We start from the raw sequence: 23131 nt of genomic DNA on the forward strand, positions 1-23131 counted from the left end.
CTACCGCTAGGGGCACGGCACGAAAAACCGCTTGAGTTAAAATAAATAAATAAGGCGCACCTCGGTCTGTGACGTCACAGACCCCATTTTTGGGGGGGGGGGGGGGGGGGTCAGCTGACGTGCCCGGCCGGTGTCGGATTCTAACCGCATCACATCCGGCGATGACGTCACATTCGTCACAGGATAAATACACGTGAGAGGGCGATGGTGCTGCATCCACAGATGCTGCATGAGGAGAGCCGGCTCGTAGAGAAGGAGAATCAACGGCTGCGTCACGAGAATGAGAAGCTGATTCGTGCCGCAGCCGTCAACGTCAGCACCTCCACCAATGTCACGGACACTCCCAACGCCGCGAACGCCAACACCAACAACGCCATCACCACGATGCCAACACCGCCGCCACTAATGCCATTGCCAAGACGAATAAACTTTCATTTTTATGGCTCAGAAACCTCTTTCATTCAACTATTTCATTTTAAAAGTTAAAAAGCCCGAATTAAAACATCACACACAAAGGCAAAAGACAAAGAACCCCCGCATAGCCTTCACAGACTGTTTGGACAAGGGCTGTTAGCAAGAACGTAAAACCTACACGACCGCTCCTCACACAAAGACAAAGATCCCCCGTTTTGCCTTAACAGACTGTAGGGGCAAGTGCTGTTAGCGAGCACCTATGAAGGCCGAAATGGTACACGAGTGGGTGGGTGGCCAGCACCACGCCCGACTGCCTTTGTCTCCCCAGTGGCGATGTTTACACCGCACCAGGTACTCATTTGAGGCTGAGTCGACCTAGGGGAGGCCCGGGACCGGTTCAGATAATCGTCACTGGTGTTGGCCGTGAGAGGGAATCGAACCCGGGTCGCCAGGTTCATAGCGCAGCGCGCTAACCGCTACACTATTGCTCCCCACACATGGACACACACATGGACACACACACACAAGTGGCTGACTTACTAATGGGTTCTGTTCCTGAACAGCCTTTATAAGTCGAATGGTTCGTAAGTCAAGACGCGATAATTAAGTGTATTTAAATGCACATACCTGTAAGTGTTATAAAATGTGTTATGGTTAAACAAAAAAGGGAAGCATTGTTAGGCATAAAAATAACAATAATTGTACATTTGCCTGTAACACTGTAAAAAATATACTGTATGGGGAATACAACTCAAAATAAAGTTTCGTTAAAATAAATGAATCCGATTTGTTTTCGTTACCTTGAGTCTAGTCACGTGGTAACACTGTGGTGGTATTGTGAGTAATGTATCACGTGGTAACACTGTGGGGGTATTGTGAGTAATGTATCACGTGGTAACACTGAGAGCCGCTTTAGGGGGTATTTGGCCTACTCTTTCACACGCTTTCCCCCACGATGTGCGACCTGCCGATCGATTAACCGCTCTAGTCGGCATGTAACAATCGCTTTTAATTCCTCGCCTAACAACACTCGCTCATTCGTATGACACACACGGCAACGCTCAAGTGTCCCACCAGGCGAATGTGCTCACGTAAGGTGGAAAGCCAGGGAAGGGGGGAGGATGGGACAAGGGTGGCGACGGGTAGGCCCACGGTGGGACGCTCTGCTTCTGCTTGTGACCCTTCTTCCATGCTCCGTGCCCACCCTTGGGTCTGCCTGGCATCTCGTAGTCGTCGGCGGAGGGGGCACTCTCCTGCGGCGTCGGCACACACACGGGAACGCACATCGGAGAGACGCTTTCGCGCGATTCTGCATTCCTTAAATGACTACGGCTTGACCTCGTATAACGGACCATGCTCATAACGACAGCCCGTTTATTACGAGCATAGCTGCAGTGGCGTTAATTCTCGTGTCGATTCGCATACTTCCACACAGCGTCCGGGTTACCTTAGCCACCCTACATATATAACGATCGTGCTCGCTGCCAAGCATCCAATCATTGATGGGTTTTTCTTTTGTATTCTATGAATAATGTACACATGTACCTGCCTGTATGTCATGTTTTAATTTAGCATTTGTTTAGGATGCCTGTTCAAATAAACCATTACAAATACACAGCGACACATTGACGCTGTCACGTGTTTCCTCAAGGTCCAGTTTAAGTTTTCATTCCAGGTTCGCTAGTGGTTCGTTCTAAAGAGGTAATATCTGTATTTACATAACATTAGATATGGGCCTTGAAACTACGCACTGCATTGTTGGCACAGCATGTACTTCCACAATGACAGAGATCCCCCGCATAGCCTTTAACAGACTGTTGGGGCAAATGCTGTTTGAGAGCATCTATTAATGCCGGCACGGCACGCGATGGAGATGGTTGGCCAGCACAATGCTTGGCTGCCCTTGTTTCCTCAAATGTGGATATTTACACACAGCACCAGGTGACTATTTAAGGCTGAGGCAACCTACGGGAGGCACAGCAAAAGATTAAATATTAGCCACTGTCATTGGTCGAACTCAAGTTGCCGGGTTCGGGGCGTAGTGCACTGAACCGCACCACCACTGTACTTCCAATGGCACACGTAAAAGACAAAGATCTTCTTGAATTATAAACCACGTGGCAGACGAGTTTGTAATCTGACTTAAAAATCGATCGAAATAGCCTTCATGAAACGGGTTTTCTTCATGGTTTTACTTCTCTTCAAATGCAATGTATTTGGTTCAACGATGCTCCACATCTTTAATTCCCCACGCAGAAAAAAATCTTCGTCTTGCTAATCAACCTACTCGTATTGTTACGCTGCAACAGAAGGGCACCTCCTCACCTCCACCCTCGGTAACATGGCCGAATAAAACATCGGGCTGGGTCCACGTCCTGGCGAGAGCCACGTAGCTGCCAACGTTTAGGGGTTAGGCTGCTTTTCTTCACAAATGTATCAAAAGCTTCCTTTCCACCACAATGAAAGAATTATGCCATAATTTACAGCCCTCCATGAAACCCTCTTGACAGATGAAGGTCTCACCATGCCGTATTGGGTCATGGGGGGGGAGTTGTTTGACCATACATCGCCATTTTGGTTTGTGCAAGATGGTCAATGTGGTCCCAGGACTGGTTTTGAAAAGTTACAAGTTTAAGCCTTGGGGGAGGGGGGGGGGGGTCGGGTTTTTGCACCACTGGCTCACAGCAAATGAACATTTGCCCCATTGCATGTTTTGAGCAGGAAAGGCAGCTCAACTCTCAACGAATCCATTCATCCGAATCCATCACAGCCCCGCCGCCCCGACTCACCTTGCCGGCCCGGGACGCTGAGTCGGCGTCACAGCTCGCGGCCGCGTCGCTCTCTCCGCCGGCGCCGGCGGCAGACTCCGCCGCTGGCGGCAGAAGATCGGCGAGCTTCAGCTCATCCTCGTTGCCGTGGCCCGTGAAGACCACGACGCACGTGCCGGCGCTGGCGTCCACCGACTTGATCGTGGCGTCGTAGACCACGCCGTCCTCGGACCAAGCAGCCTGGCACAGGTCGCCCGGCCTCCACTGGCACGCGAGAGGTTGGCACAGAGATGGGCAACGATTGACCCCGTCTAGCCGACGCGTGCCACTGGAGCAAGCGCTGTTGGCACACCTACGGAGGACGGCATGGCGCAACAAGGCGGCGATGCGGCCAGCACCACGCCTGGCTGCCTCGAGTCTCCACAAAGTAAACTGCTGTAGTCTGCGCTCCACCAACGGAAGAAAAGTAAAACTGCATTAACTCTCTCCTGAAGAGCTCCCGTGGCTGGAAGACCTCGACATCGGCATTTAGCTGAGGAAAATTGCCATCCGCAGGACTGTGTATGCTTACGTACAATTTGTGTTCCTTGTTCTCAGTGTTGTCGCAGCGGGGAACACACAAAGGGACCGTTTGGCTAACCATCAAACTTTTGGCTCGATTTTTCACTGTGCACTTTCAGATTCGCTTCTGCGGCCAACTAGAACGCTCTTTCTTTCCGATATTAAGAAGGCACTGGAGCTATGCACTTTTACATCTAGACTGAAAACTAATTTCTTTAGAACTGCTTTTTGTCTTCAGTTTCTTGTACTTCCCCTGCACCTCTGACTAGCGCGTTTGGCTATGTACGGTGCGAAACGTCGTGAGAATTTTAGTGTTTTATTTGTATTCTTTTCTTATTTCCCCTCTACGTGACTTTACCGAAAGAACCAAGAATATTGTGCGAAAGTAATTCAACATACATACATGAGAATCTTTATTTAGACTGGAAGAATTCGATGAGCTATGAAGCTCATTTTCACAGATGGTCCAGAATGGGGAGCTCAGCAAAGTACAACAGCAAACAATACAAATGAAATGATAGGAGTGAAAAATAAAGAAAATGGTTAGCAAGTCACTAAATATAAACAAAGAAATTTATTAATTACGGGAGTCCGATTTATCAAGCTTGGGCAAGGCAGCAAAAAACAACAAAACAGTCCCAGGCCACACCGAGATAACACCACACGGTAGCAGTCTCTCAATAAAATGGCACATTAACACTGAGCTCGCATCTGGCTACAACTCCAAATGGCTCACACGGTGGAGCCTAAACAGACTGAGAGTGGATTTCGGCAGAACCAACTCTCTCACGAAATCATGGGGGGTTTCTACGCAAAAGAAGAATTTGATTATGATAATATGGCTTTCCCCTTTCTGGCAATAAAACTGAAAGGGGAAAACCCTATTATCATAATTTAATACTGGCAAAGGATGTTTCATGAAATTATTTGCTTGTCAGGAGAAGCAAACCTCATGGACCTTCTCCCTGAGATTTCCCTGCAGCACTACAATGCCAAACACCAGCAGCGGTGGCCTGTGAAGAATATTGGTGAAAGACCAATATAGGTTGGACAGCAGACACGACAAAGCGGACAACTATTAACATCATGCAGGTAATGGTCAAAGTTATAAATCACATTTGCAAATAAACGTGACAGCCACATCCAGAGCACCAGTAATCTTCTGCTTCAGGATATTTACCTTGTCGGAGGGCGACACGCTGCTCCTCTTGTGCCGTCTTCCGTGTCTTCGCCCGCTTGCTCACGGACTTTGTCTCCCCGTAGGTCTTGGGGCTCTCGCAAGTGGCGGTGCCATTTTTGAGCGCTGTCTGAAAGAACACGGGCGGTTAGTTGAGGTTGGTTGGGTTTCGTGTGGCCACGGCCATATACACTGACGTAGTCACGGGCCGTAGGTAACCCACCCCTGCTCTAAGACGTGTAGGACCGGGTGTCTCGATCTGCTTCTGTACATACACGTACTACTTTGGAACGGCTCGTAGAGTGTTGCCAACTCAGCAATTTTGTTGCTCGATTTAGAGGCATTTTTGGGGGTTTACCAAGCGACCAAATTTGAGTGACTTTCTGGGATAATTTTGAGGATTTAGAAGCATTTCCCGCTGCGTATGAATGTACGCCATTACATGACATTTAAAATGGCTCATCGACTCAAAAAAGCGCGCTCTTAGAAATCCTACGTCACTTTGCTATGGCACAATGTCGAGTGCCATTTATTATAACTAGTCTAGGCATAATGCAGCCTTATTGAGTTAGCAACAATGCTGTCAAACCACTGTGTGCCCATTTTCCCCATTCATATTTGTAGCCGACATGTTTCCAACCTGCACACGCATCACTGTGCACGTTCTCCGCCGCCTGGTGAGGAAGTTCGTTTAGACAAAAACAGTCAAATCAACTTGAGCAAGGCGCTTACCATCGAATGATAACACAGTACTCGAAGATGTACGCATGTTGAATTTCTTTCGCATCGTACGTAGCCAATCATGCTAATCGGAGGTGTGGGGGAAGGAGAACAAAAATGTAGCCGTGAAGAAATTAGTTTTGTAACCACTGGTGGTGCACGTGACACATGAAGTGTGTTATATTGTCGGGCTTTCCTGGGTATCCCTTGCAACAGGTGTGTTGCGTCTCAAGGTGTAAATATAACCATGTACACGCACACAGAGATACGAAGTGCACAAGTACACACAGACAAGCGATACAAAGACCCCCCCCCCCGTATAGCCTTAACAGACTGTTGGGGCAAGTGCTGTTAGCAAGCACCTATAAAGGCTGGAAGAGCACACGAGGGGGTGGGTGGTCAGCACCACGCCCGGCCGCCTTTGTCTCCCCAGTGGCGATGTTTACACACCGCGCCTGGTCCTCATTTGTGGCTGAGTCGACCTAGGGGAGGCCCAGGACCGGTTGAGCTCGCAGCCAGAGTCTGAGACACTCACCTTGAAGCACGTGACGGCTTTGTCATACGCCTTGATGAGCGCTGTGTCGTCCCAAATGTCAGAATCGTCACTCTACACAGGGCACACAACCACCACCACCATCACCACCACGACCCTTTTGAGTCGACATCGACCGCACGTGGCACGCTCAGCACGTGCTACGCTCAACACGCGGCACGTGCCACGCTCAGCACGCGGCACACTCAGCACGTGCCACACGCTCAGCACGTGCCACACGCTCAGCACGCGGCACACGCTCAGCACGCGGCACACGCCGCACGTGGCACGCTCAGCACGCGGCACGCTCAGCACGCGGCGAGACCCACGGCGTTCCCCGACACCCGGAGCGCTGTGCGAGAGAAGTGACGTCCGTCCACTGCAGTACCAGGGCGCGGCGCATTGCGGCGCTTGTTTTGACCATACTTCACCACGCTGGTACCAGAGCGGGTCTGTGAATGCGGACGAGTGAAGGCTCGAGTTCCGTACAGTGCTGACACACACGCAATTTGCAGGTTAATTGAATGCAAGTACACCGTCGAAACTGATAGCAAGAGGAAATTATATACCGAGCCAGTGGTAGAAATTCCTCATTTCGAGGGCGGCGAGCGGCGACTCGCATATGACCACCGCTGTTGATTCGCCACAAAGTAGTGCACTGTTGACTTCATTCACACCGCACTGTAGTGTCACTGTACAATGCACGTGAGCCCAACCGTGCACGCGCAGACAGCGCTGTACACGCGTACCGTGCGAACATAACGTCAACAACATAACGTCAATAACACAACAACATAACGTCAGCAACATAACGTCAATAACACAACATAACGTCAATAACATAACGTCAATAACATAACGTCAACAACATAACGTCAAATTTCGATTTAAAGCTTTCGTGACTGCAAGGATTCATCTTCTTTGGTTCTTTCGGTAAAGTCACATAGAATGAGAATAAAATAATAAATTGATAAAATAAAATAACACAATAATATTCTCACGACGTTTCGGCCACAACACAAGCGGCCTTCATCAGGTGAAGGGACGAGACTGTCTGGTAGGACAGCGCTGGAGTGAAAAAGGCACGCTCAGATCACGACCTTTAAGCTGTGTCAGAAGAAACAAAGCGCCTTGACAAAGGAATTAGCATATAATTGAGCATTGAAATGGCCGAGTGATTAGCTTGTGACTGGTCACAGAAATGGCTATGTTAAAGTTAAAGCATACACATCCGCAGAGGCACCCCTTGACAAAGGAATTAGCATAGAATTTAGCATTGAAATAGCTAAGTTAAAGCATACACATCCGCAGAGGCACCCCTTAACAAAGGAATTAGCATAGAATTTAGCATTGAAATAGATGAGCGATTAGCTTGTAACTGGTCACAGAAATAGCTATGTTAAAGTCAGAGCATACACATTCACCGAGGCACCTAGTATAAATCAAACAGGAGAATTTTGCATTGGAATAACTAGGCAAATTTAGCATTGAAATAACTGAGTGATTAGCTAGTGACTGGTCACAGAAATGGCTATGTTGAAGTCAAGGCCTACACATCTGAGCTATTCACAGTAACTGGGTATACAATACAATGTATAATGAATACTATATAGTGAACCAATAAAAAACTAAAATATAAATTACCTTAATGTTATCAATAAACTCTATATTCTCCAATCAACTAAGCTACCAACAATAAGTCGTTATATATCACAATGCTATATGGCGAAAAAATGGGTGGATTCTCACCCTCAACTTTAGCAACACGGATAGCTACGGGCCCCGTTCAGACGGACGAGTTCATCCAAGGTCGGAACAGAGGAGGGGGAGAGAGACAGCTGCGAGGCGCTATTATACTCCATGTTGTAAACCATACCATTAACCGTGGTGTGAGAGGTATTAAGAGTCAATGCTGGCGAAAGAGCTGCGGTCTGAAGGTCATCGTAAAAACAATGAATTAAGAACGGAAATGGTTTAAAACATCTTTCCAATGGTTACTAAGCCAGAATCCATCTTCTCGGTTGAAATTGTCTCTGTACTTGTATATGTGAATGGCCTCATGAACGAATCTCTCATGGTAGCCGGTTGGTTTGCAAAGAACCTCCGTCTTGGAGAAGTCAATGTCATGTGAGCCCACTGAATTATAACAGTGATCTGCCACGGCAGAGGAGTTCGTTCTACCGTGTTTCAAGTCTGCTTTATGTTCACGGATGCGGTCCGAGATATGTCGTTTGGTTTCTCCAATGTAGCTACTACCACAGAGGCACTTTAGTTTGTAAACGCCCGGGTACTGTATGTCTGGAACAGCATCTTTTACAGATGGAACTAGATCATGGATTTTATGTATTGTGTTGAATCGGACCTGGATCTTGTGTTTATTCAGGATTTTGGAGATTTTTTTAGTGACCCCTGCAATGTAGGGTAAGGTGATGGTTTTGAGTGGCTCCACAAGAGAATCCTTGCAGTCACGAAAGCTTTAAATCGAAATTTAACCGCCTCTACGGGGAGGGATTTCACACATCCTTAAGATCATTCAACAGACTCTGGGATAAGAAGGATCAACTAATCGAGTCTCTCACCTTTCTGAAGAGATGCCGCGACTCTAAGGTAATACCAACCGCATTTACACTAACCTCTGCTGTTGCAACTTCTCTCAATGCAAAACGAATTCTAGCTAGAACTAGCTTCGCTCTTATCTCGGAAAAAATCAGACTTACACGCACCGAACTCGATCAGTTAGACAAGACACTCTACAAATCACACTTAACATTGACAGCAACAATGTCTACATCGGATTGGAAACATGTAGACAATATGACTACCTCTTCAGCTGCCACTATGTCGACCAAATGTAGGGACATATTGATTTCCAAATTCAATCACCTCTCCTGCAAAAAATTGGACCCACACACCGAAAAGATAGACGTCAACAAAGTCGTAATTAATCGCAGTAACAGTTCCATTTCTGATGGTCTGAAATCCGTTTTAGCTAAAGGTCTAAACTTTGCTGTCACACCGAGACACTTACCGGTTAATTATATCATTGCCCATGTCGACGTTGCACTCAAGGGCTTGAGTCCCATCGCTGCAGACGTAGCAAGATCTGAAATCGCTGTACCACTCAAAAACGCTAAGTTGCCACCCAGCAACATCAGCAAAGACGAACGTTTTGAATTATCTCAATTAAAAAAGAGGGATGATATTGTCGTCCTCTCAGCCGACAAGGGCAATGCCACTGTCATCATGGACAAAACAGAATATAACAACAAAATTCAAGAACTACTCAACGATGGCAGCTATACAAAAATAAAAAGAGATCCCACCAACAGCCTGGTAACCAAAACGAACAAAATCATCTCTGATTCAACAGCATTAATTGATGAGACCAAACAGTTCTCGTTGAAACCCTCTGCTGCCAGACCACCAAGATTATATGGCCTTCCAAAGATACACAAAGAAGATACACCCCTTCGTCCCATCGTCTCTACTATCAACTCCCCCACCTATAAACTAGCACGTTTTCTTGCTGATATACTGCGACCTTTCACTGGAAAAACCACCTCTGCGGTACTAAATTCTACTCACCTGGTATCGACAATCAAAGGCATTTCCCTGTCCCTAGACGACCTGCTTGTCAGTTTTGATGTGGTGTCCTTGTTCACCAAAGTCCCGGTACCTGACACCATCGCTATCATTGAAGACCTGGTTCATCAAGGACTGCACACTGATGTACCCCCCCTGGTGAGACATTGCTCAACCAACACATACTTCACCTGGAATGGAACTTTCTACAAACAAACTGAGGGCACCCCAATGGGCTCCCCCTTATCTCCGGTTGTAGCCAACGTATTCATGGAAAAATTTGAAACTGACGCCATCCAGACTGCCACTCTACGTCCGACCTTATGGAAGAGGTACGTGGATGACACCTTTGTCATCTGGCCACATGGCCAGCCTGCTCTAGACCAATTCCACGACCACATCAATTCCATACACCCAGCCATCAGATTTACCATGGAGGTCGAAAAAGATGGCAAACTACCCTTTTTGGATTTCTTAATTAAAAGGAGACATGATGGTTCAATGAGCCACTCTGTCTACAGGAAAGCCACCCATACAGATGCTTACTTGAAACCGGATTCCCACCACCATCCATCCCAGAACTCCCTCATCAAGACTCTATACCATAGAGTCCAATGCATTTCCGACCAGGAACACATTACCAGTGAACTCAAGCACGTACACCAGGCTCTCAGGGCTAATGGTTACTCCGACTACACGATCCGCAAAGCCATCACTCCAATCATGAAGGATTCTCTTGTGGAGCCACTCAAAACCATCACCTTACCCTACATTGCAGGGGTCACTAAAAAGATCTCCAAAATTCTGAATAAACACAAGATCCAGGTCCGATTCTACACAATACATAAAATCCATGATCTAGTTCCATCTGTAAAAGATGCTGTTCCAGACATACAGTTACCCGGGCGTTTACAAACTAAAGTGCCTCTGTGGTAGTAGCTACATTGGAGAAACCAAACGACATATCTCGGACCGCATCCGTGGACATAAAGCAGACTTGAAACACGGTAGGACGAACTCCTCTGCCGTGGCAGATCACTGTTATAATTCAGTGGGCTCACATGACATTGACTTCTCCAAGACAGAGGTTCTTTGCAAACCAACCGGCTACCATGAGAGATTCGTTCATGAGGCCATTCACATATACAAGCACAGAGACAATTTCAACCGAGAAGATGGATTCTGGCCTAGTAACCATTGGAAAGATGTTTTAAACCATTTCCGTTCTTAATTAATTGTATTTTACGATGACCTTCAGACCGCAGCTCTTTCGCCAGCATTGACTCTTAATACCTCTCACACCACGGTTAATGGTATGGTTTACAAAATGGAGTATAATAGCGCCTCGCAGCTGTCTCTTTCCCCCTCCTCTGTTCCGACCTTGGATGAACTCGTCCGTCTGAACGGGGCCCGTAGCTATCCGTGTTGCTAAAGTTGAGGGTAAGAATCCACCCATTTTTTCGCCATATAGCATTGTGATATATAACGACTTATTGTTGGTACCTTAGCTGATTGGAGAATATAGAGTTTATTGATAATATTAAGGTAATTTAAACTTTAGTTTTTATCGTTTCACTATATAGTATTCATTATACATTGTATACCCAGTTACTGTGAATAGCTCAGTTGTGTAGGCCTTGACTTCAACATAGCCATTTCTGTGACCAGTCACTAGCTAATCACTCAGTTATTTCAATGCTTAATTCGCCTAGTTATTTCAATGCTAAATTCTCCTGTTTGATTTATACTAGGTGCCTCGGTGAATGTGTATGCTCTGACTTTAACATAGCTATTTCTGTGACCAGTTACAAGCTAATCACTCAGCTATTGCAATGCTAAATTCTATGCTAATTCCTTTGTCAAGGGGTGCCTCTGCGGATGTGTATGCTTTAACTTAGCTATTTCAATGCTAAATTATATGCTAATTCCTTTGTCAAGGGGTGCCTCTGCGGATGTGTATGCTTTAACTTTAACATAGCCATTTCTGTGACCAGTCACAAGCTAATCACTCGGCCATTTCAATGCTAAATTCTATGCTAATTCCTTTGTCAAGGCGCTTTGTTTCTTCTGACACAGCTTAAAGGTCGTGATCTGAGCGTGCCTTTTTTCACTCCAGCGCTGTCCTACCAGACAGTCTCGTCCCTTCACCTGATGAAGGCCGCTTGTGTTGTGGCCGAAACGTCGTGAGAATATTATTGTGTTATTTTATTTTATCAATTTATTATTTTATTCTCATTCTACGTGACTTTACCGAAAGAACCAAAGAAGAACATAACGTCAATAACACAACAACATAACGTCAATAACATAACGTCAATAACATAACGTCAACAACATAACGTCAATAGCATAACGTCAATAACACAACAACATAACGTCAATAACACAACACGTCAATAGCATAACGTCAACAACATAACGTCAATAACACAACATAACGTCAATAACATAACGTCAATAACATAACGTCAATAACATAACGTCAATAACGTGTTCATTCTGCTTCGCGGTGCACAGCATACAGAAGAAGTGCATCCGACAGCCACGACTCTACTGACGCTACCCATTACTCTCACCAACCCGCACTGAGCAGGCGAGGTGAAGTATGGTCAAGTTAATAAACCCCACGGGGTGTGCAGAGGCCCTCGTCCAGCAGTGGAAACGTGGAGCACAAAGAGGAGGGGGTATGGGAGAGGAGGAGGAGCGGGCGCGACTTGTCCATCACCTGCCCCTTCTGGTAGACGACGTCTCCCCGCGACACGGCCATGGACGATGGCGCGAGCGAGCGAGCGGGCCCGCAAAGAGGCCCCCCAGGAGCTTTGAAACCTCGCAGGAGAAGCGCGCGACTGAAGGTGGTGGTTGTTGTTGTTGGCGGTGGTGGTGGTGAAGCCAAGCCGGCCGGTTCCCTTACGTAACGAACACAGCAGCAGCAAGGAGACACGCTGCTTTAGCTGGGTGTTGTTTATCGGAGCTTATCGAAGGCCGCCTCTCTCGCTGCCTCCGAGTGAAGGGAGCGCGCGCCCCATGTGCGCCCTGAACGCCGCCACCGCAAACCTGCGACTCGCCGCCGGCGGCCATCTTACGCAAGGGAAGCGTCGCCCGCCGCTGTGAATGGCAAAGCCGGCGATGGGCGTCATCAACACGTCACCACTTCACCTCCCCACTCCCCACCCCCACGAAGAAACGGGACACGGGGATTGGGCCAAAGCGGGAAACTCTTCCCTGTGTAAGATGGCCGACAGGAACGCGTACACCGCGGCAGCGCTACGGACCGCGCCCCCTCCTCCCCCCCCGCCATTATCCTCCCCGCTACCGCTATAGGCGCTGCGTGATAAAAATGTTTCATAATTAATTAGGGCGCAACCTCGGTCTGTGACGTAACAAACATAATTGTTGGGGGCGGTGTCAGCTGACGTCACTGGCAGGTATCGAATTTCTTAGCGTCACATCCTGCGCGTCACATCCGGCGATGACGTCGCAATCGTCACAGGCTAAATACACGTGACGCTCGCACGTGACGCTCACAACTCCAACTGGCTCCTCGCTGGCAACACGCGTGGTCAAGATGGTGCTGCTGTATGGGGTCAAGGCGTTTGTCATGTTGACCTTGATTCACATTACCAGATTGGTTGGTTATAAAGGAGACAGTGCCAACTACCCGACCCCGACTCCATTGGTCACAAAGCCCAACATAGACCCCTTGCCATGCGTTGTGTCACAGCAGCTCATGGCCGTTGCGATAGTGATGATGGCTGTGATCGAGATATTCCTGTGGCGACGTTGGAGCTGTAACCTATCCAACACCGAGCGTTACAGCGCCATGCTGTGCGAGGAAAACATGAAGCTGTGTCAAAGAAGAAGCACGGTGGAAGACGACAACGCATTCCTCAGGTTCAGGGAGGCGGAGACGCGTAAAGACAATGAGGCGTTGCGTCTAGAGGCGTTGCGTCTAGAGATCCATCGCCGCCACTGACACCCCCACCGCCAACGTCACCAACAAGACCAAGAAGCTGAAATTTCGATGTCTCAGAAACTTCTTTCGTAAACGCTTCAATTTGACACGTTTAAGAGCCCGAATAAAAACATCACCCACATAGAGGCAAAAGACAAAGGACCCCCGTATAGCCTTAACAGACTGTTTGGATAATGGCTGTTAGCAAGGACGTATGACGTACACGACCACTCCTCACACACACATGGATGCACACACATGGACGCACACACACGCACGTGCCTGACTTACTAATGGGTTCTGTTCCTGATGACCCTTCGTAAGCCGCATGGTTTGTCAGTCGGGAAGCAATAATGTACTGTATTTAAATGCACATATCCGTCGGTGTCATAAAATGTGTTATGGTTAAACAAAAAAAGGGAAGCACTGTTAAGCTTATAAATAAGAATTATTGTATATTTGCATGTAACACTCTAAAAAATGTACTGTATGGTAAATACAACTTAAAATAAAGTAACATAAAAAGAAATTCGTTTTGTTTTCGTTACCTTGAGTCCTGATGCTGGCTTGCTTGTGTAGGAGAAATTAATTGTTAATTAAAATAATTTTGATTTAAAGCTTTGGTGACTGCAGTAATTCATATTCTTAGCTCTTTCGGTAAAGTCACGTTGAAGGGAAACAATAAAATATATGTAAAATAAAATTCTCACGACGTTTCGACTGCAACACAAACGGCAAGAAACATTTGAAAAAATGTTTTTTGCCGTTGGTTTTCACACCTGATGACTACTTGTGTTGCAGTCGAAACGTCGTGAGAATTTTATTGTTTTATATATATTTTATTGTTTCCCTTCAACGTGACTTTACCAAAAGAACCAAGAATATGAATCACTGCAGTCACGAAAGCTTTAAATAAAAATAAAGGTTTTGTTTTGGGTCGCGTAAATATCAATGCGTCGTGAAACCCGCACAAGTTATGCATATTCCCAGTTGTTTTCTCCAGTCCGTGCACCCTCCCTCACGCACTTAGCCAGCTCGTTGTAGGCAACTTTTATTTTACACTCGAACTAATCTGGAGCTGTGCCCTCTACCAGAAGAAACTCGACTCCCAGAGACCACTCTCGGTTGATGGTGGTGAAGAAGCCAAGGCTGTCGGTCCCTTACGTAATTAATACTGCAACAACAAGGAGACACGTGAGGTGGTTGTCATTGGTGGTTATTGGCAGTGGAAGGCCGCGTGTCTTGCTGCCTCAGAGAGAAGAGAAAGGCGCTGGAATGCGACGAGAAAAAACTGCCCTGCAACTTCAAACTCGCAAACGATTGTCACCAGCGGCCATCTTACGTGAGGGAAGCGTCGCCCGTTGTTGTGACCGGGAAAGCCGGTGATGACGTCATCAACACGCCCCCCCCTTCACCTCTCCGTCCCCCCCATGCCGTGAGGGGACACAGGGATTGGCAAAAGCGAGAAACTTTTCCCTGTGTAAGATGGCCGACAGCAACGCGTACACCGCGGCAGCGCTCCCGACCCCCCTACCGTCCCCACACCCCCCACCGTTATCCTCCCCGCTAGGGGCGCTGCACGAAAAACCGCGCGAGTTAAAATAAATAAATAAGGCGCACCTCGGTCTGTGACATCACAGACCCCATGTTTTTGGGGGGTTGGGGGGGTCAGCTGACGTGCCCGGCCGGTGTCGGATTCTAACCGCGTCACATCCGGCGATGACGTCACATTCGTCACAGGATAAATACACGTGACGCTCACATGCGATGCTCACACTCGAACTTGGCTTCTGTGGCAAGATGTTGCTCCTGCATGGAGTCAAGGCGTTCGTCATATTGACCTTGATTCACATTACCGGATTGGTCGATTATAAAGGAGACAGTGCCAACTACCCGACCCCGACTCCATTGTGCACAAAGCCCTACATAGACCCGCTGCCATGCGTTGTGTCACGGCTGATGGGCATTGCGATAGTGATGATGGCTGTGATCCAGATATTCCTGTGGCGTCGTTGGAGCTGTAACCTATCCGACACCGAGCGTTACAGCGCCATGCTGTGCGAGGACAACGTGAAGCTGCGTCAAAGAACAAGCACGGTGGAAGATGACAACGCCACCCTGAGGGTGAGGGAGGCGGCGACGCATAAGGACAATGAGGCGTTGCGTCGAGAGATGCTGCTTCAGGAGAGAGCGATGGTGCTGCATCCACAGATGCTGCATGAGGAGAGCCGGCTCGTAGAGAAGGAGAATCAACGGCTGCGTCACGAGAACGAGAAGCTGATTTGTGCCGCAGACGTCAACGTCAGCACCTCCACCAATGTCACGGACACTCCCAACGCCGCGAACGCCAACACCAACAACGCCATCACCATGACGCCAACACCGCCGCCACTAATGCCATTGCCAAGACGAATAAACTTTCATTTTTATGGCTCAGAAACCTCGTTCATTCAACTATTTCATTTTAAAAGTTAAAAAGCCCAAATTAAAACATCACAAAGGCAAAAGACAAAGAACCCCCGCATAGCCTTCACAGACTGTTTGGACAAGGGCTGTTAGCAAGGACGTATAACCTACACGACCGCACCTCACACAGAGACAAAGATCCCCCATTTTGCCTAAACAGACTGTAGGGGCAGGTGCTGTTAGTGAGCACCTATGAAGGCCGAAATGGTACACGAGTGGGTGGGTGGCCAGCACCATGCCCGACTGCCTTTGTCTCCCCAGTGGTGATGTTTACACCGCACCAGGTACTCATTTGAGGCTGAGTCGACCTAGGGGAGGCCCGGGACCGGTTCAGATAATCGTCACTGTTGGCCGTGAGCGGGAATTGAACCCGGGTCGCCAGGTTCATAGCGCAGCGCGCTAACAGCTACACTACCGCTCACACACACATGGACACACACATGGACACACACACACGCAAGTGCCTGACTTACTAATGGGTTCTGTTCCTGAAGACCCTTCATAAGTTGAATGGTTCGTAAGTCGGGACGCGATAATTTACTGTATTTAAATGCACATACCTGTAAGTGTTATAAAATGTGTTATGGTTAAACAAAAAAGGGAAGCATTGTTTGGCAGAAAAATAACAATAATTGTACATTTGCCTGTAACACTGTAAAAAATATACTGTATGGGGAATACAACTCAAAATAAAGTTACGTGAAAATAAATTAATCCGATTTGTTTTCGTTACCTTGAGTCTAGTCACGTGGTAACACTGTGGTGGTATTGTGAGTAATGTATCACGTGGTAACACTGTGGGGGTATTGTGAGTAATGTATCACGTGGTAACACTGAGAGCCGCTTTAGGGGGTATTTGGCCTACTCTTTCACACGCTTTCCCCCACGATGTGCGACCTGCCGATCGATTAACCGCTCTAGTCGGCATGTAACAATCGCTTTTAATTCCTCGCCTAACAACACTCGCTCATTCGTATGACACACACGGCAACGCTCAAGTGTCCCAGCAGGCGAATGTGCTCACGTAAGGTGGAAAGCCAGGGAAGGGGGGAGGATGGGACAAGGGTGGCGACGGGTAGGCCCACGGTGGGACGCTCTGCTTCTGCTTGTGACCCTTCTTCCGTGCTCCGTGCCCACCCTTGGGTCTGCCTGGCATCTCGTAGTCGTCGGCGGAGGGGGCACTCTCCTGCGGCGTCGGCGCACACACGGGAACGCACATCGGAGAGACGCTTTCGCGCGATTCTGCATTCCTTAAATGACTACGGCTTAACCTCGTATAACGGACCATGCTCATGACGACAGCCCGTTTATTACGAGCATAGCTGCAGTGGCGTTAATTCTCATGTCGATTCGCATACTTCCACACAGCGTCCGGGTTACCTTAGCCACCCTACATATATAACGATCGTGCTCGCTGCCAAACATCCAATCATTGATGGGTTTTTCTTTTGTATTCTATGAATAATGTACACATGTACCTGCCTGTGTGTCATGTTTTAATTCAGCATTTGTTTAGGATGCCTGTTCAAATAAACCATTAGATATACACAGCGACACATTGACGCTGTCATGTGTTTCCTCAAGGTCCAGTTTAAGTTTTTCATTCCAGGTTCGCTAGTGGTTCGTTCTAAAGAGGAAATATCTGTATTTACATAACATTACATATGGGCCTTGAAACGACGCACTGCATTGTTGGCACAGCATGTACTTCCACAATGACAGAGATCCCCCGCATAGCCTTTAACAGACTGTTGGGGCAAATGCTGTTTGAGAGCATCTATTAATGCCGGCACGGCACGCGATGGAGATGGTTGGCCAGCACAATGCTTGGCTGCCCTTCTTTCCTCAAATGTGGATATTTACACACAGCACCAGGTGACTATTTAAGGCTGAGACAACCTAGGGGAGGCACAGGAAAAGATTAGATATGAGCCACTGTTATTGGTCGAACTCAAGTCGCCGGGTTCGGGGCATAGTGCACTCAACCACACCACCACTGTGCTTCCATTGGCACACGTAAAAGACAAAGATCTTCTTGAATTCTAAACCATGTGGCAGACGAGTCTGAAATCTGACTTAAAAATCGATCGAAATAGCCTTCATGAAACGGGTTTTCTTTACGTTTTTACTTCTCTTCAAATGCAATGCATTTGGTTCAACGCCGTTCCACAGCTTTAATTCCCCACGCAGAAAAAAATCTTCGTCTTGCCGATCAACCTACTCGTATTGTTACGCTGCAACAGAAGGGCACCTCCTCACCTCCACCCTCGGTAACACGGCTGAAAAAAACATCGGGCTGGGTCCACGTCCTGGCGAGAGCCACGTAGCTGCCAACGTTTAGGGGTTAGGCTGCTTTTCTTCACAAATGTATCAAAAACTTCCTTTCCACCGCAATGAATGATTTATGCTATAATTTACAGCACTTCATGAAACCCTCTTGAAAGATGAAGGTCTCACCATGCCGTATTGGGTCATGGAGGGGGGGAGTTGTTTGACCATACATCGCCATTTTGGTTTGTGCAAGATGGTCAATGTGGTCCCAGGACTGGTCTTGAAAAGTTACAAGTTTAAGCCTTGGGGAGGGGGGGGTCGGGTTTTTGCACCACTGGCTCAGAGTAATTGAACATTTGCCCCATTGCATGTTTTGAGCAGGAAAGGCAGCTCAACTCTCAACGAATCGATTAATCCGAATCCATCACAGCCCCGCCGCCCCGGCTCACCTTGCCGGCCCGGGACGCCGCGTCGGCGTCGCAGCTCGCGGCCGCGTCGCTCTCCCCGCCGGCGCGGGCGGCAGACTCCGCCGCTGGCGGCAGAAGATCGGCGAGCTTCAGCTCATCCTCGTTGCCGTAGCCCGTGAAGACCATGACGCACGTGCCGGCGCTGGCGTCCACCGACTTGATCGTGGCGTCGTAGACCACGCCGTCCTCGGACCAGGCAGCCTGGCACAGGTCGCCCGCCTCCAATGGCACGCGAGAGGTTGGCACAGAGACGGGCAACGATTCACCCCGTCTAGCCGACGCGTGCCACTGGAGCAAGCGCTGTTGGCACACCTACGAAGGACGGCATGGCGCAAGAAGGCGGCAATGCGGCCAGCACCACGCCTGGCTGCCTCGAGTCTCCACAAAGTAAACCGCTGTAGTCTGCGCTCCACCAACGGAAGAAAAGCAAAACTACATTAACTCTCTCCTGAAGAGCTCCCGTGGCTGGAAGACCTCGACATCGGCATTTAGCTGAGGAAAATTGCCATCCGCAGGACTGTGTATGCTTACGTACGATTTGTGTTCCTTGTTCTCAGTGCCGTCGCAGCGGGGAACACACAAAGGGACCGTTTGGCTAACCATCAAACTTTTGGCTCGCACTTTCAGATGCGCTTCTGCGGCCATCTGGAACGCTCTTCCTTTCCGATATTAGGAAGCCACTGGAGCTACGCACTTTTACATCTAGACTGAAAACTAATTTCTTTAGAAGTGATTTTTGTGTTCAGATTCTTGTACTTCCCCCGCACCTCTGACTAGCGCGGTTGGCTATGTACGGTGCGAAACGTCGTGAGAATTTTAGTGTTTTATTTTTATTATTTTATTATTTCCCTTCTACGTGACTTTACCGAAAGAACCAAGAATATGGTGCGAAAGTAGTTCAACATACATACATGAGAATCTTTATTTAGACTGGAAGAATTCGATGAGCTATGAAGCTCATTTTCACAGATGGTCCAGAATGGGGAGGTCAGAAAGGTACAACAGCAAACAATACAAATGAAATGATAGGAGTGAAAAATAAAGAAAATGGTTAGCAAGTCACTAAATATAAACAAAGGAATTTATTAATTACAGGAATCCGATTTATCAAGCTTGGGCAAGGCAGCAAAAAACAACAAAACAGTCCCAGGCCACACCGAGATAACACCACACAGTAGTAGTATCTCAATAAAATGGCACATTAACACTGAGCTCGCATCTGGCTACAGCTCCAAATGGCTCACACGGTGGAGCCTAAACAGACTGAGAGTGGATTTCGACAGAAGCAACTCTCTCACGAAATCATGGGGGGTTTCTACGCAAAAGAAGAATTTGCTTATGATAATATGGCTTTCCCCTTTCTGGCAATAAAATAGAAAGGGGAAAACCCTATTATCATAATTTAATACTGGCAAAGGAGGTCTCATGAAATAATTTGCTTGTCGGGAGAAGCAAACCTCATGGACCTTCTCCCTGAGATTTCCCTGCAGCACAACAATGCCAAACACCAGAAGCGGTGGCCTGTGAAGAATATTGGGGAAAGGCCAATATAGGTTGGACAGCAGACACGACAAATCGGACAACTATTAACATCACGCAGGTAATGGTCAAAGTTATAAATTACATTTGCAAATAAACGTGACAGCCACATCCAGAGCACCAGTAATCTTCTGCTTCAGGATATTTACCTTGTCGGAGGGCGACATGCTGCTCCTCTTGTGCCGTCTCCGTGTCTTCGCCCGCTTGTTCACGGACTTTGTCTCCCCGTAGGTCTTGGGGCTCTCGCAAGTGCGGTGCCATTTTTGAGCGCTGTCTGAAAGAACACGGTCGGTTAGTTGAGGTTGGTTGGGTTTCGTGTGGCCACGGCCATATACACTGACGAAGTCACGGGCCGTAGGTAACCCACCCCTGCTCTAAGACGTGTAGGACCGGGTGTCTAGACCTGCTTCTGTACATACACGTACTACTTTGGAACGGCTCGTACAGTGTTGCCAACTCAGCAATTTTGTTGCTCGATTTAGAGGCATTTTGGGGGGTTTACCAAGCGACCAAATTTGAGTGACTTTCTGGGATAATTTTGAGGATTTAGAAGCAATTCCCGCTGCGTATGAATGTACGCCATTACATGACATTTAAAATGGCTCATCGACTCAAAAAAGCGCGCTCTTAGAAATCCTACGTCACTTTGCTATGGCACAGTGTCGAGTGCCATTTATTATAACTAGTCTAGGCATAATGCAGCCTTATTGAGTTAGCAACAATGCTGTCAAAACACTGTGTGCCCATTTTCCCCATTCATATTTGTGGCTGACATGTTTCCAACCTGCGCACGTATCACTGTGCACGTTCTCCGCCGCCTGGTGAGGAAGTTCGTTTAGACAAAAACAGTCAAATCAACTTGAGCAAGGCGCTTACCATCGAATGATAACACAGTACTCGAAGGTGTGCGCATGTTGAATTTCTTTCGCATCGTACGTAGCCAATCATGCTAATCGGAGGTGTGGGGGAAGGAGAACAAAAATGTAGCCGTAAAGAAATTAGTTTTGTAACCACTGGTGGTGCACGTGACACACGAAGTGTGTTATATTGTCGGGCTTTCCCGGGTATCCCTTGCAACAGGTGTTGTGTCTCAAGATGTAAATATAACCATGTACACGCACACAAAGATACGAAGTGCACAAGTACACACAGACAAGCGATACAAAGACAAAGACCCCCCCCCTTATAGCCTTAACAGACTGTTGGGGCAAGTGCTGTTAGCGAGCACCTACGAAGGCCGGCATAGCACACGAGGGGGTGGGTGGCCAGCACCACGCCCGGCCGCCTGTCTCCACAGTGGCGATGTTTACACACCGCGCCTGGTCCTCATTTGTGGCTGAGTCAACCTAGGGGAGGCCCAGGACCGGTTGAGCTCACATCCAAAGTCGGAGACACTCACCTTGAAGGACGTGACGGCTTTGTCATACGCCTTGATGAGCGCTGCGTCGTGCCAAATGTCAGAATCGTCACTCTACACAGGACACACAACCACCACCACCATCACCACCACGACCCTTTTGAGTCTACATCGACCGCACGCGGCACGCTCAGCACGTGCTACGCTCAACACGCGGCACGTGCGACGCTCAGCACTCGGCACGCTCAGCACGCGGCACGCTCAGCACGCGGCACGCTCAGCACGTGCCACACGCTCAGCACGTGCCACGCTCAGCACGCGGCACGTGCTGAGCGTGCCACGTGCGGCGTGCGGCGCGTGCCACGCTCAGCACGCGGCACGCTCAGCACGCGGCACGCTCAGCACGTGGCACGCTCAGCACGCGGCACACGCTCGGCACGCGGCACACGCTCAGCACGTGCCACACGCTCAGCACGTGGCACGCTCAGCACGTGGCACGCTCAGCACGCGGCACGCTCAGCACGCGGCGAGACCCACGGCGTTCCCCGACACCCGGAGCGCTGTGCGAGAGAAGTGACGTCCGTCCACTGCAGTACCAGGGCGCGGCGCAGTGCGGCGCTTGTTTTGACCATACTTCACCACGCTGGTACCAGAGCGGGTCTGTGAATGCGGGCGAGTGAAGGCTCGAGTTCCGTACAGTGCTGACACACGCAATTTGCAGGTTAATTGAATGCAAGTACACCGTCGAAACTGATAGCAAGAGGAAATAATATACCGAGCCAGTGGTAGAAATTCTTCATTTCGAGGGCGGCGAGCGGTGACTCGCATATGACCACCGCTGTTGATTCGCCACAAAGTAGTGCACTGTTGACTTCATTCACACCGCACTGTAGTGTCACTGTACAATGCACGTAAGCCCAACCGTGCACGCGCAGACAGCGCTGTACACGCGTACCGTGCGAACATATCGTCAACAACATAACGTCAATAACACAACAACCTAACGTCAATAACACAACAACATAACGTCAATAACATAACGTCAATAACATAACGTCAATAACACAACATAACGTCAATAACATAACGTCAACAACATAACGTCAATAACATAACGTCAATAGCATAACGTCAACAACATAACGTCAATAACATAACGTCAACAACATAACGTCAATAGCATAACGTCAATAACACAACATAACGTCAATAACACAACAACATAACGTCAACAACATAACGTCAATAACATAACGTCAACAACATAACGTCAATAACACAACATAACGTCAATAACATAACGTCAACAACATAACGTCAATAAC

At 48.2% G+C, this 23131-nt stretch overlaps 1 protein-coding gene across 1 annotated transcript; it reads right to left on the reverse strand.

The window, feature by feature from the left end:
- Positions 1 to 17945: 17945 nt before the first annotated feature.
- Positions 17946 to 21316, reverse strand: LOC142931320 (survival motor neuron protein-like). Its single transcript, XM_076075211.1, has 2 exons — positions 20599 to 21316; positions 17946 to 19129 (listed from the first exon to the last, which is right to left on the reverse strand). Exons 1-2 carry the CDS (start codon positions 20614 to 20616, stop codon positions 18854 to 18856), a joined length of 294 nt encoding a protein of 97 aa, XP_075931326.1. The 5' UTR covers positions 20617 to 21316; the 3' UTR covers positions 17946 to 18853.
- Positions 21317 to 23131: the final 1815 nt, after the last annotated feature.

This window comes from Petromyzon marinus, chromosome 52 (genome assembly GCF_048934315.1).
Source record: "Petromyzon marinus isolate PM22_M1 ecotype Great Lakes invasive population chromosome 52, UKy_Petmar_22M1.pri1.0, whole genome shotgun sequence".
Taxonomy (NCBI): Eukaryota; Metazoa; Chordata; class Hyperoartia; order Petromyzontiformes; family Petromyzontidae; genus Petromyzon; species Petromyzon marinus.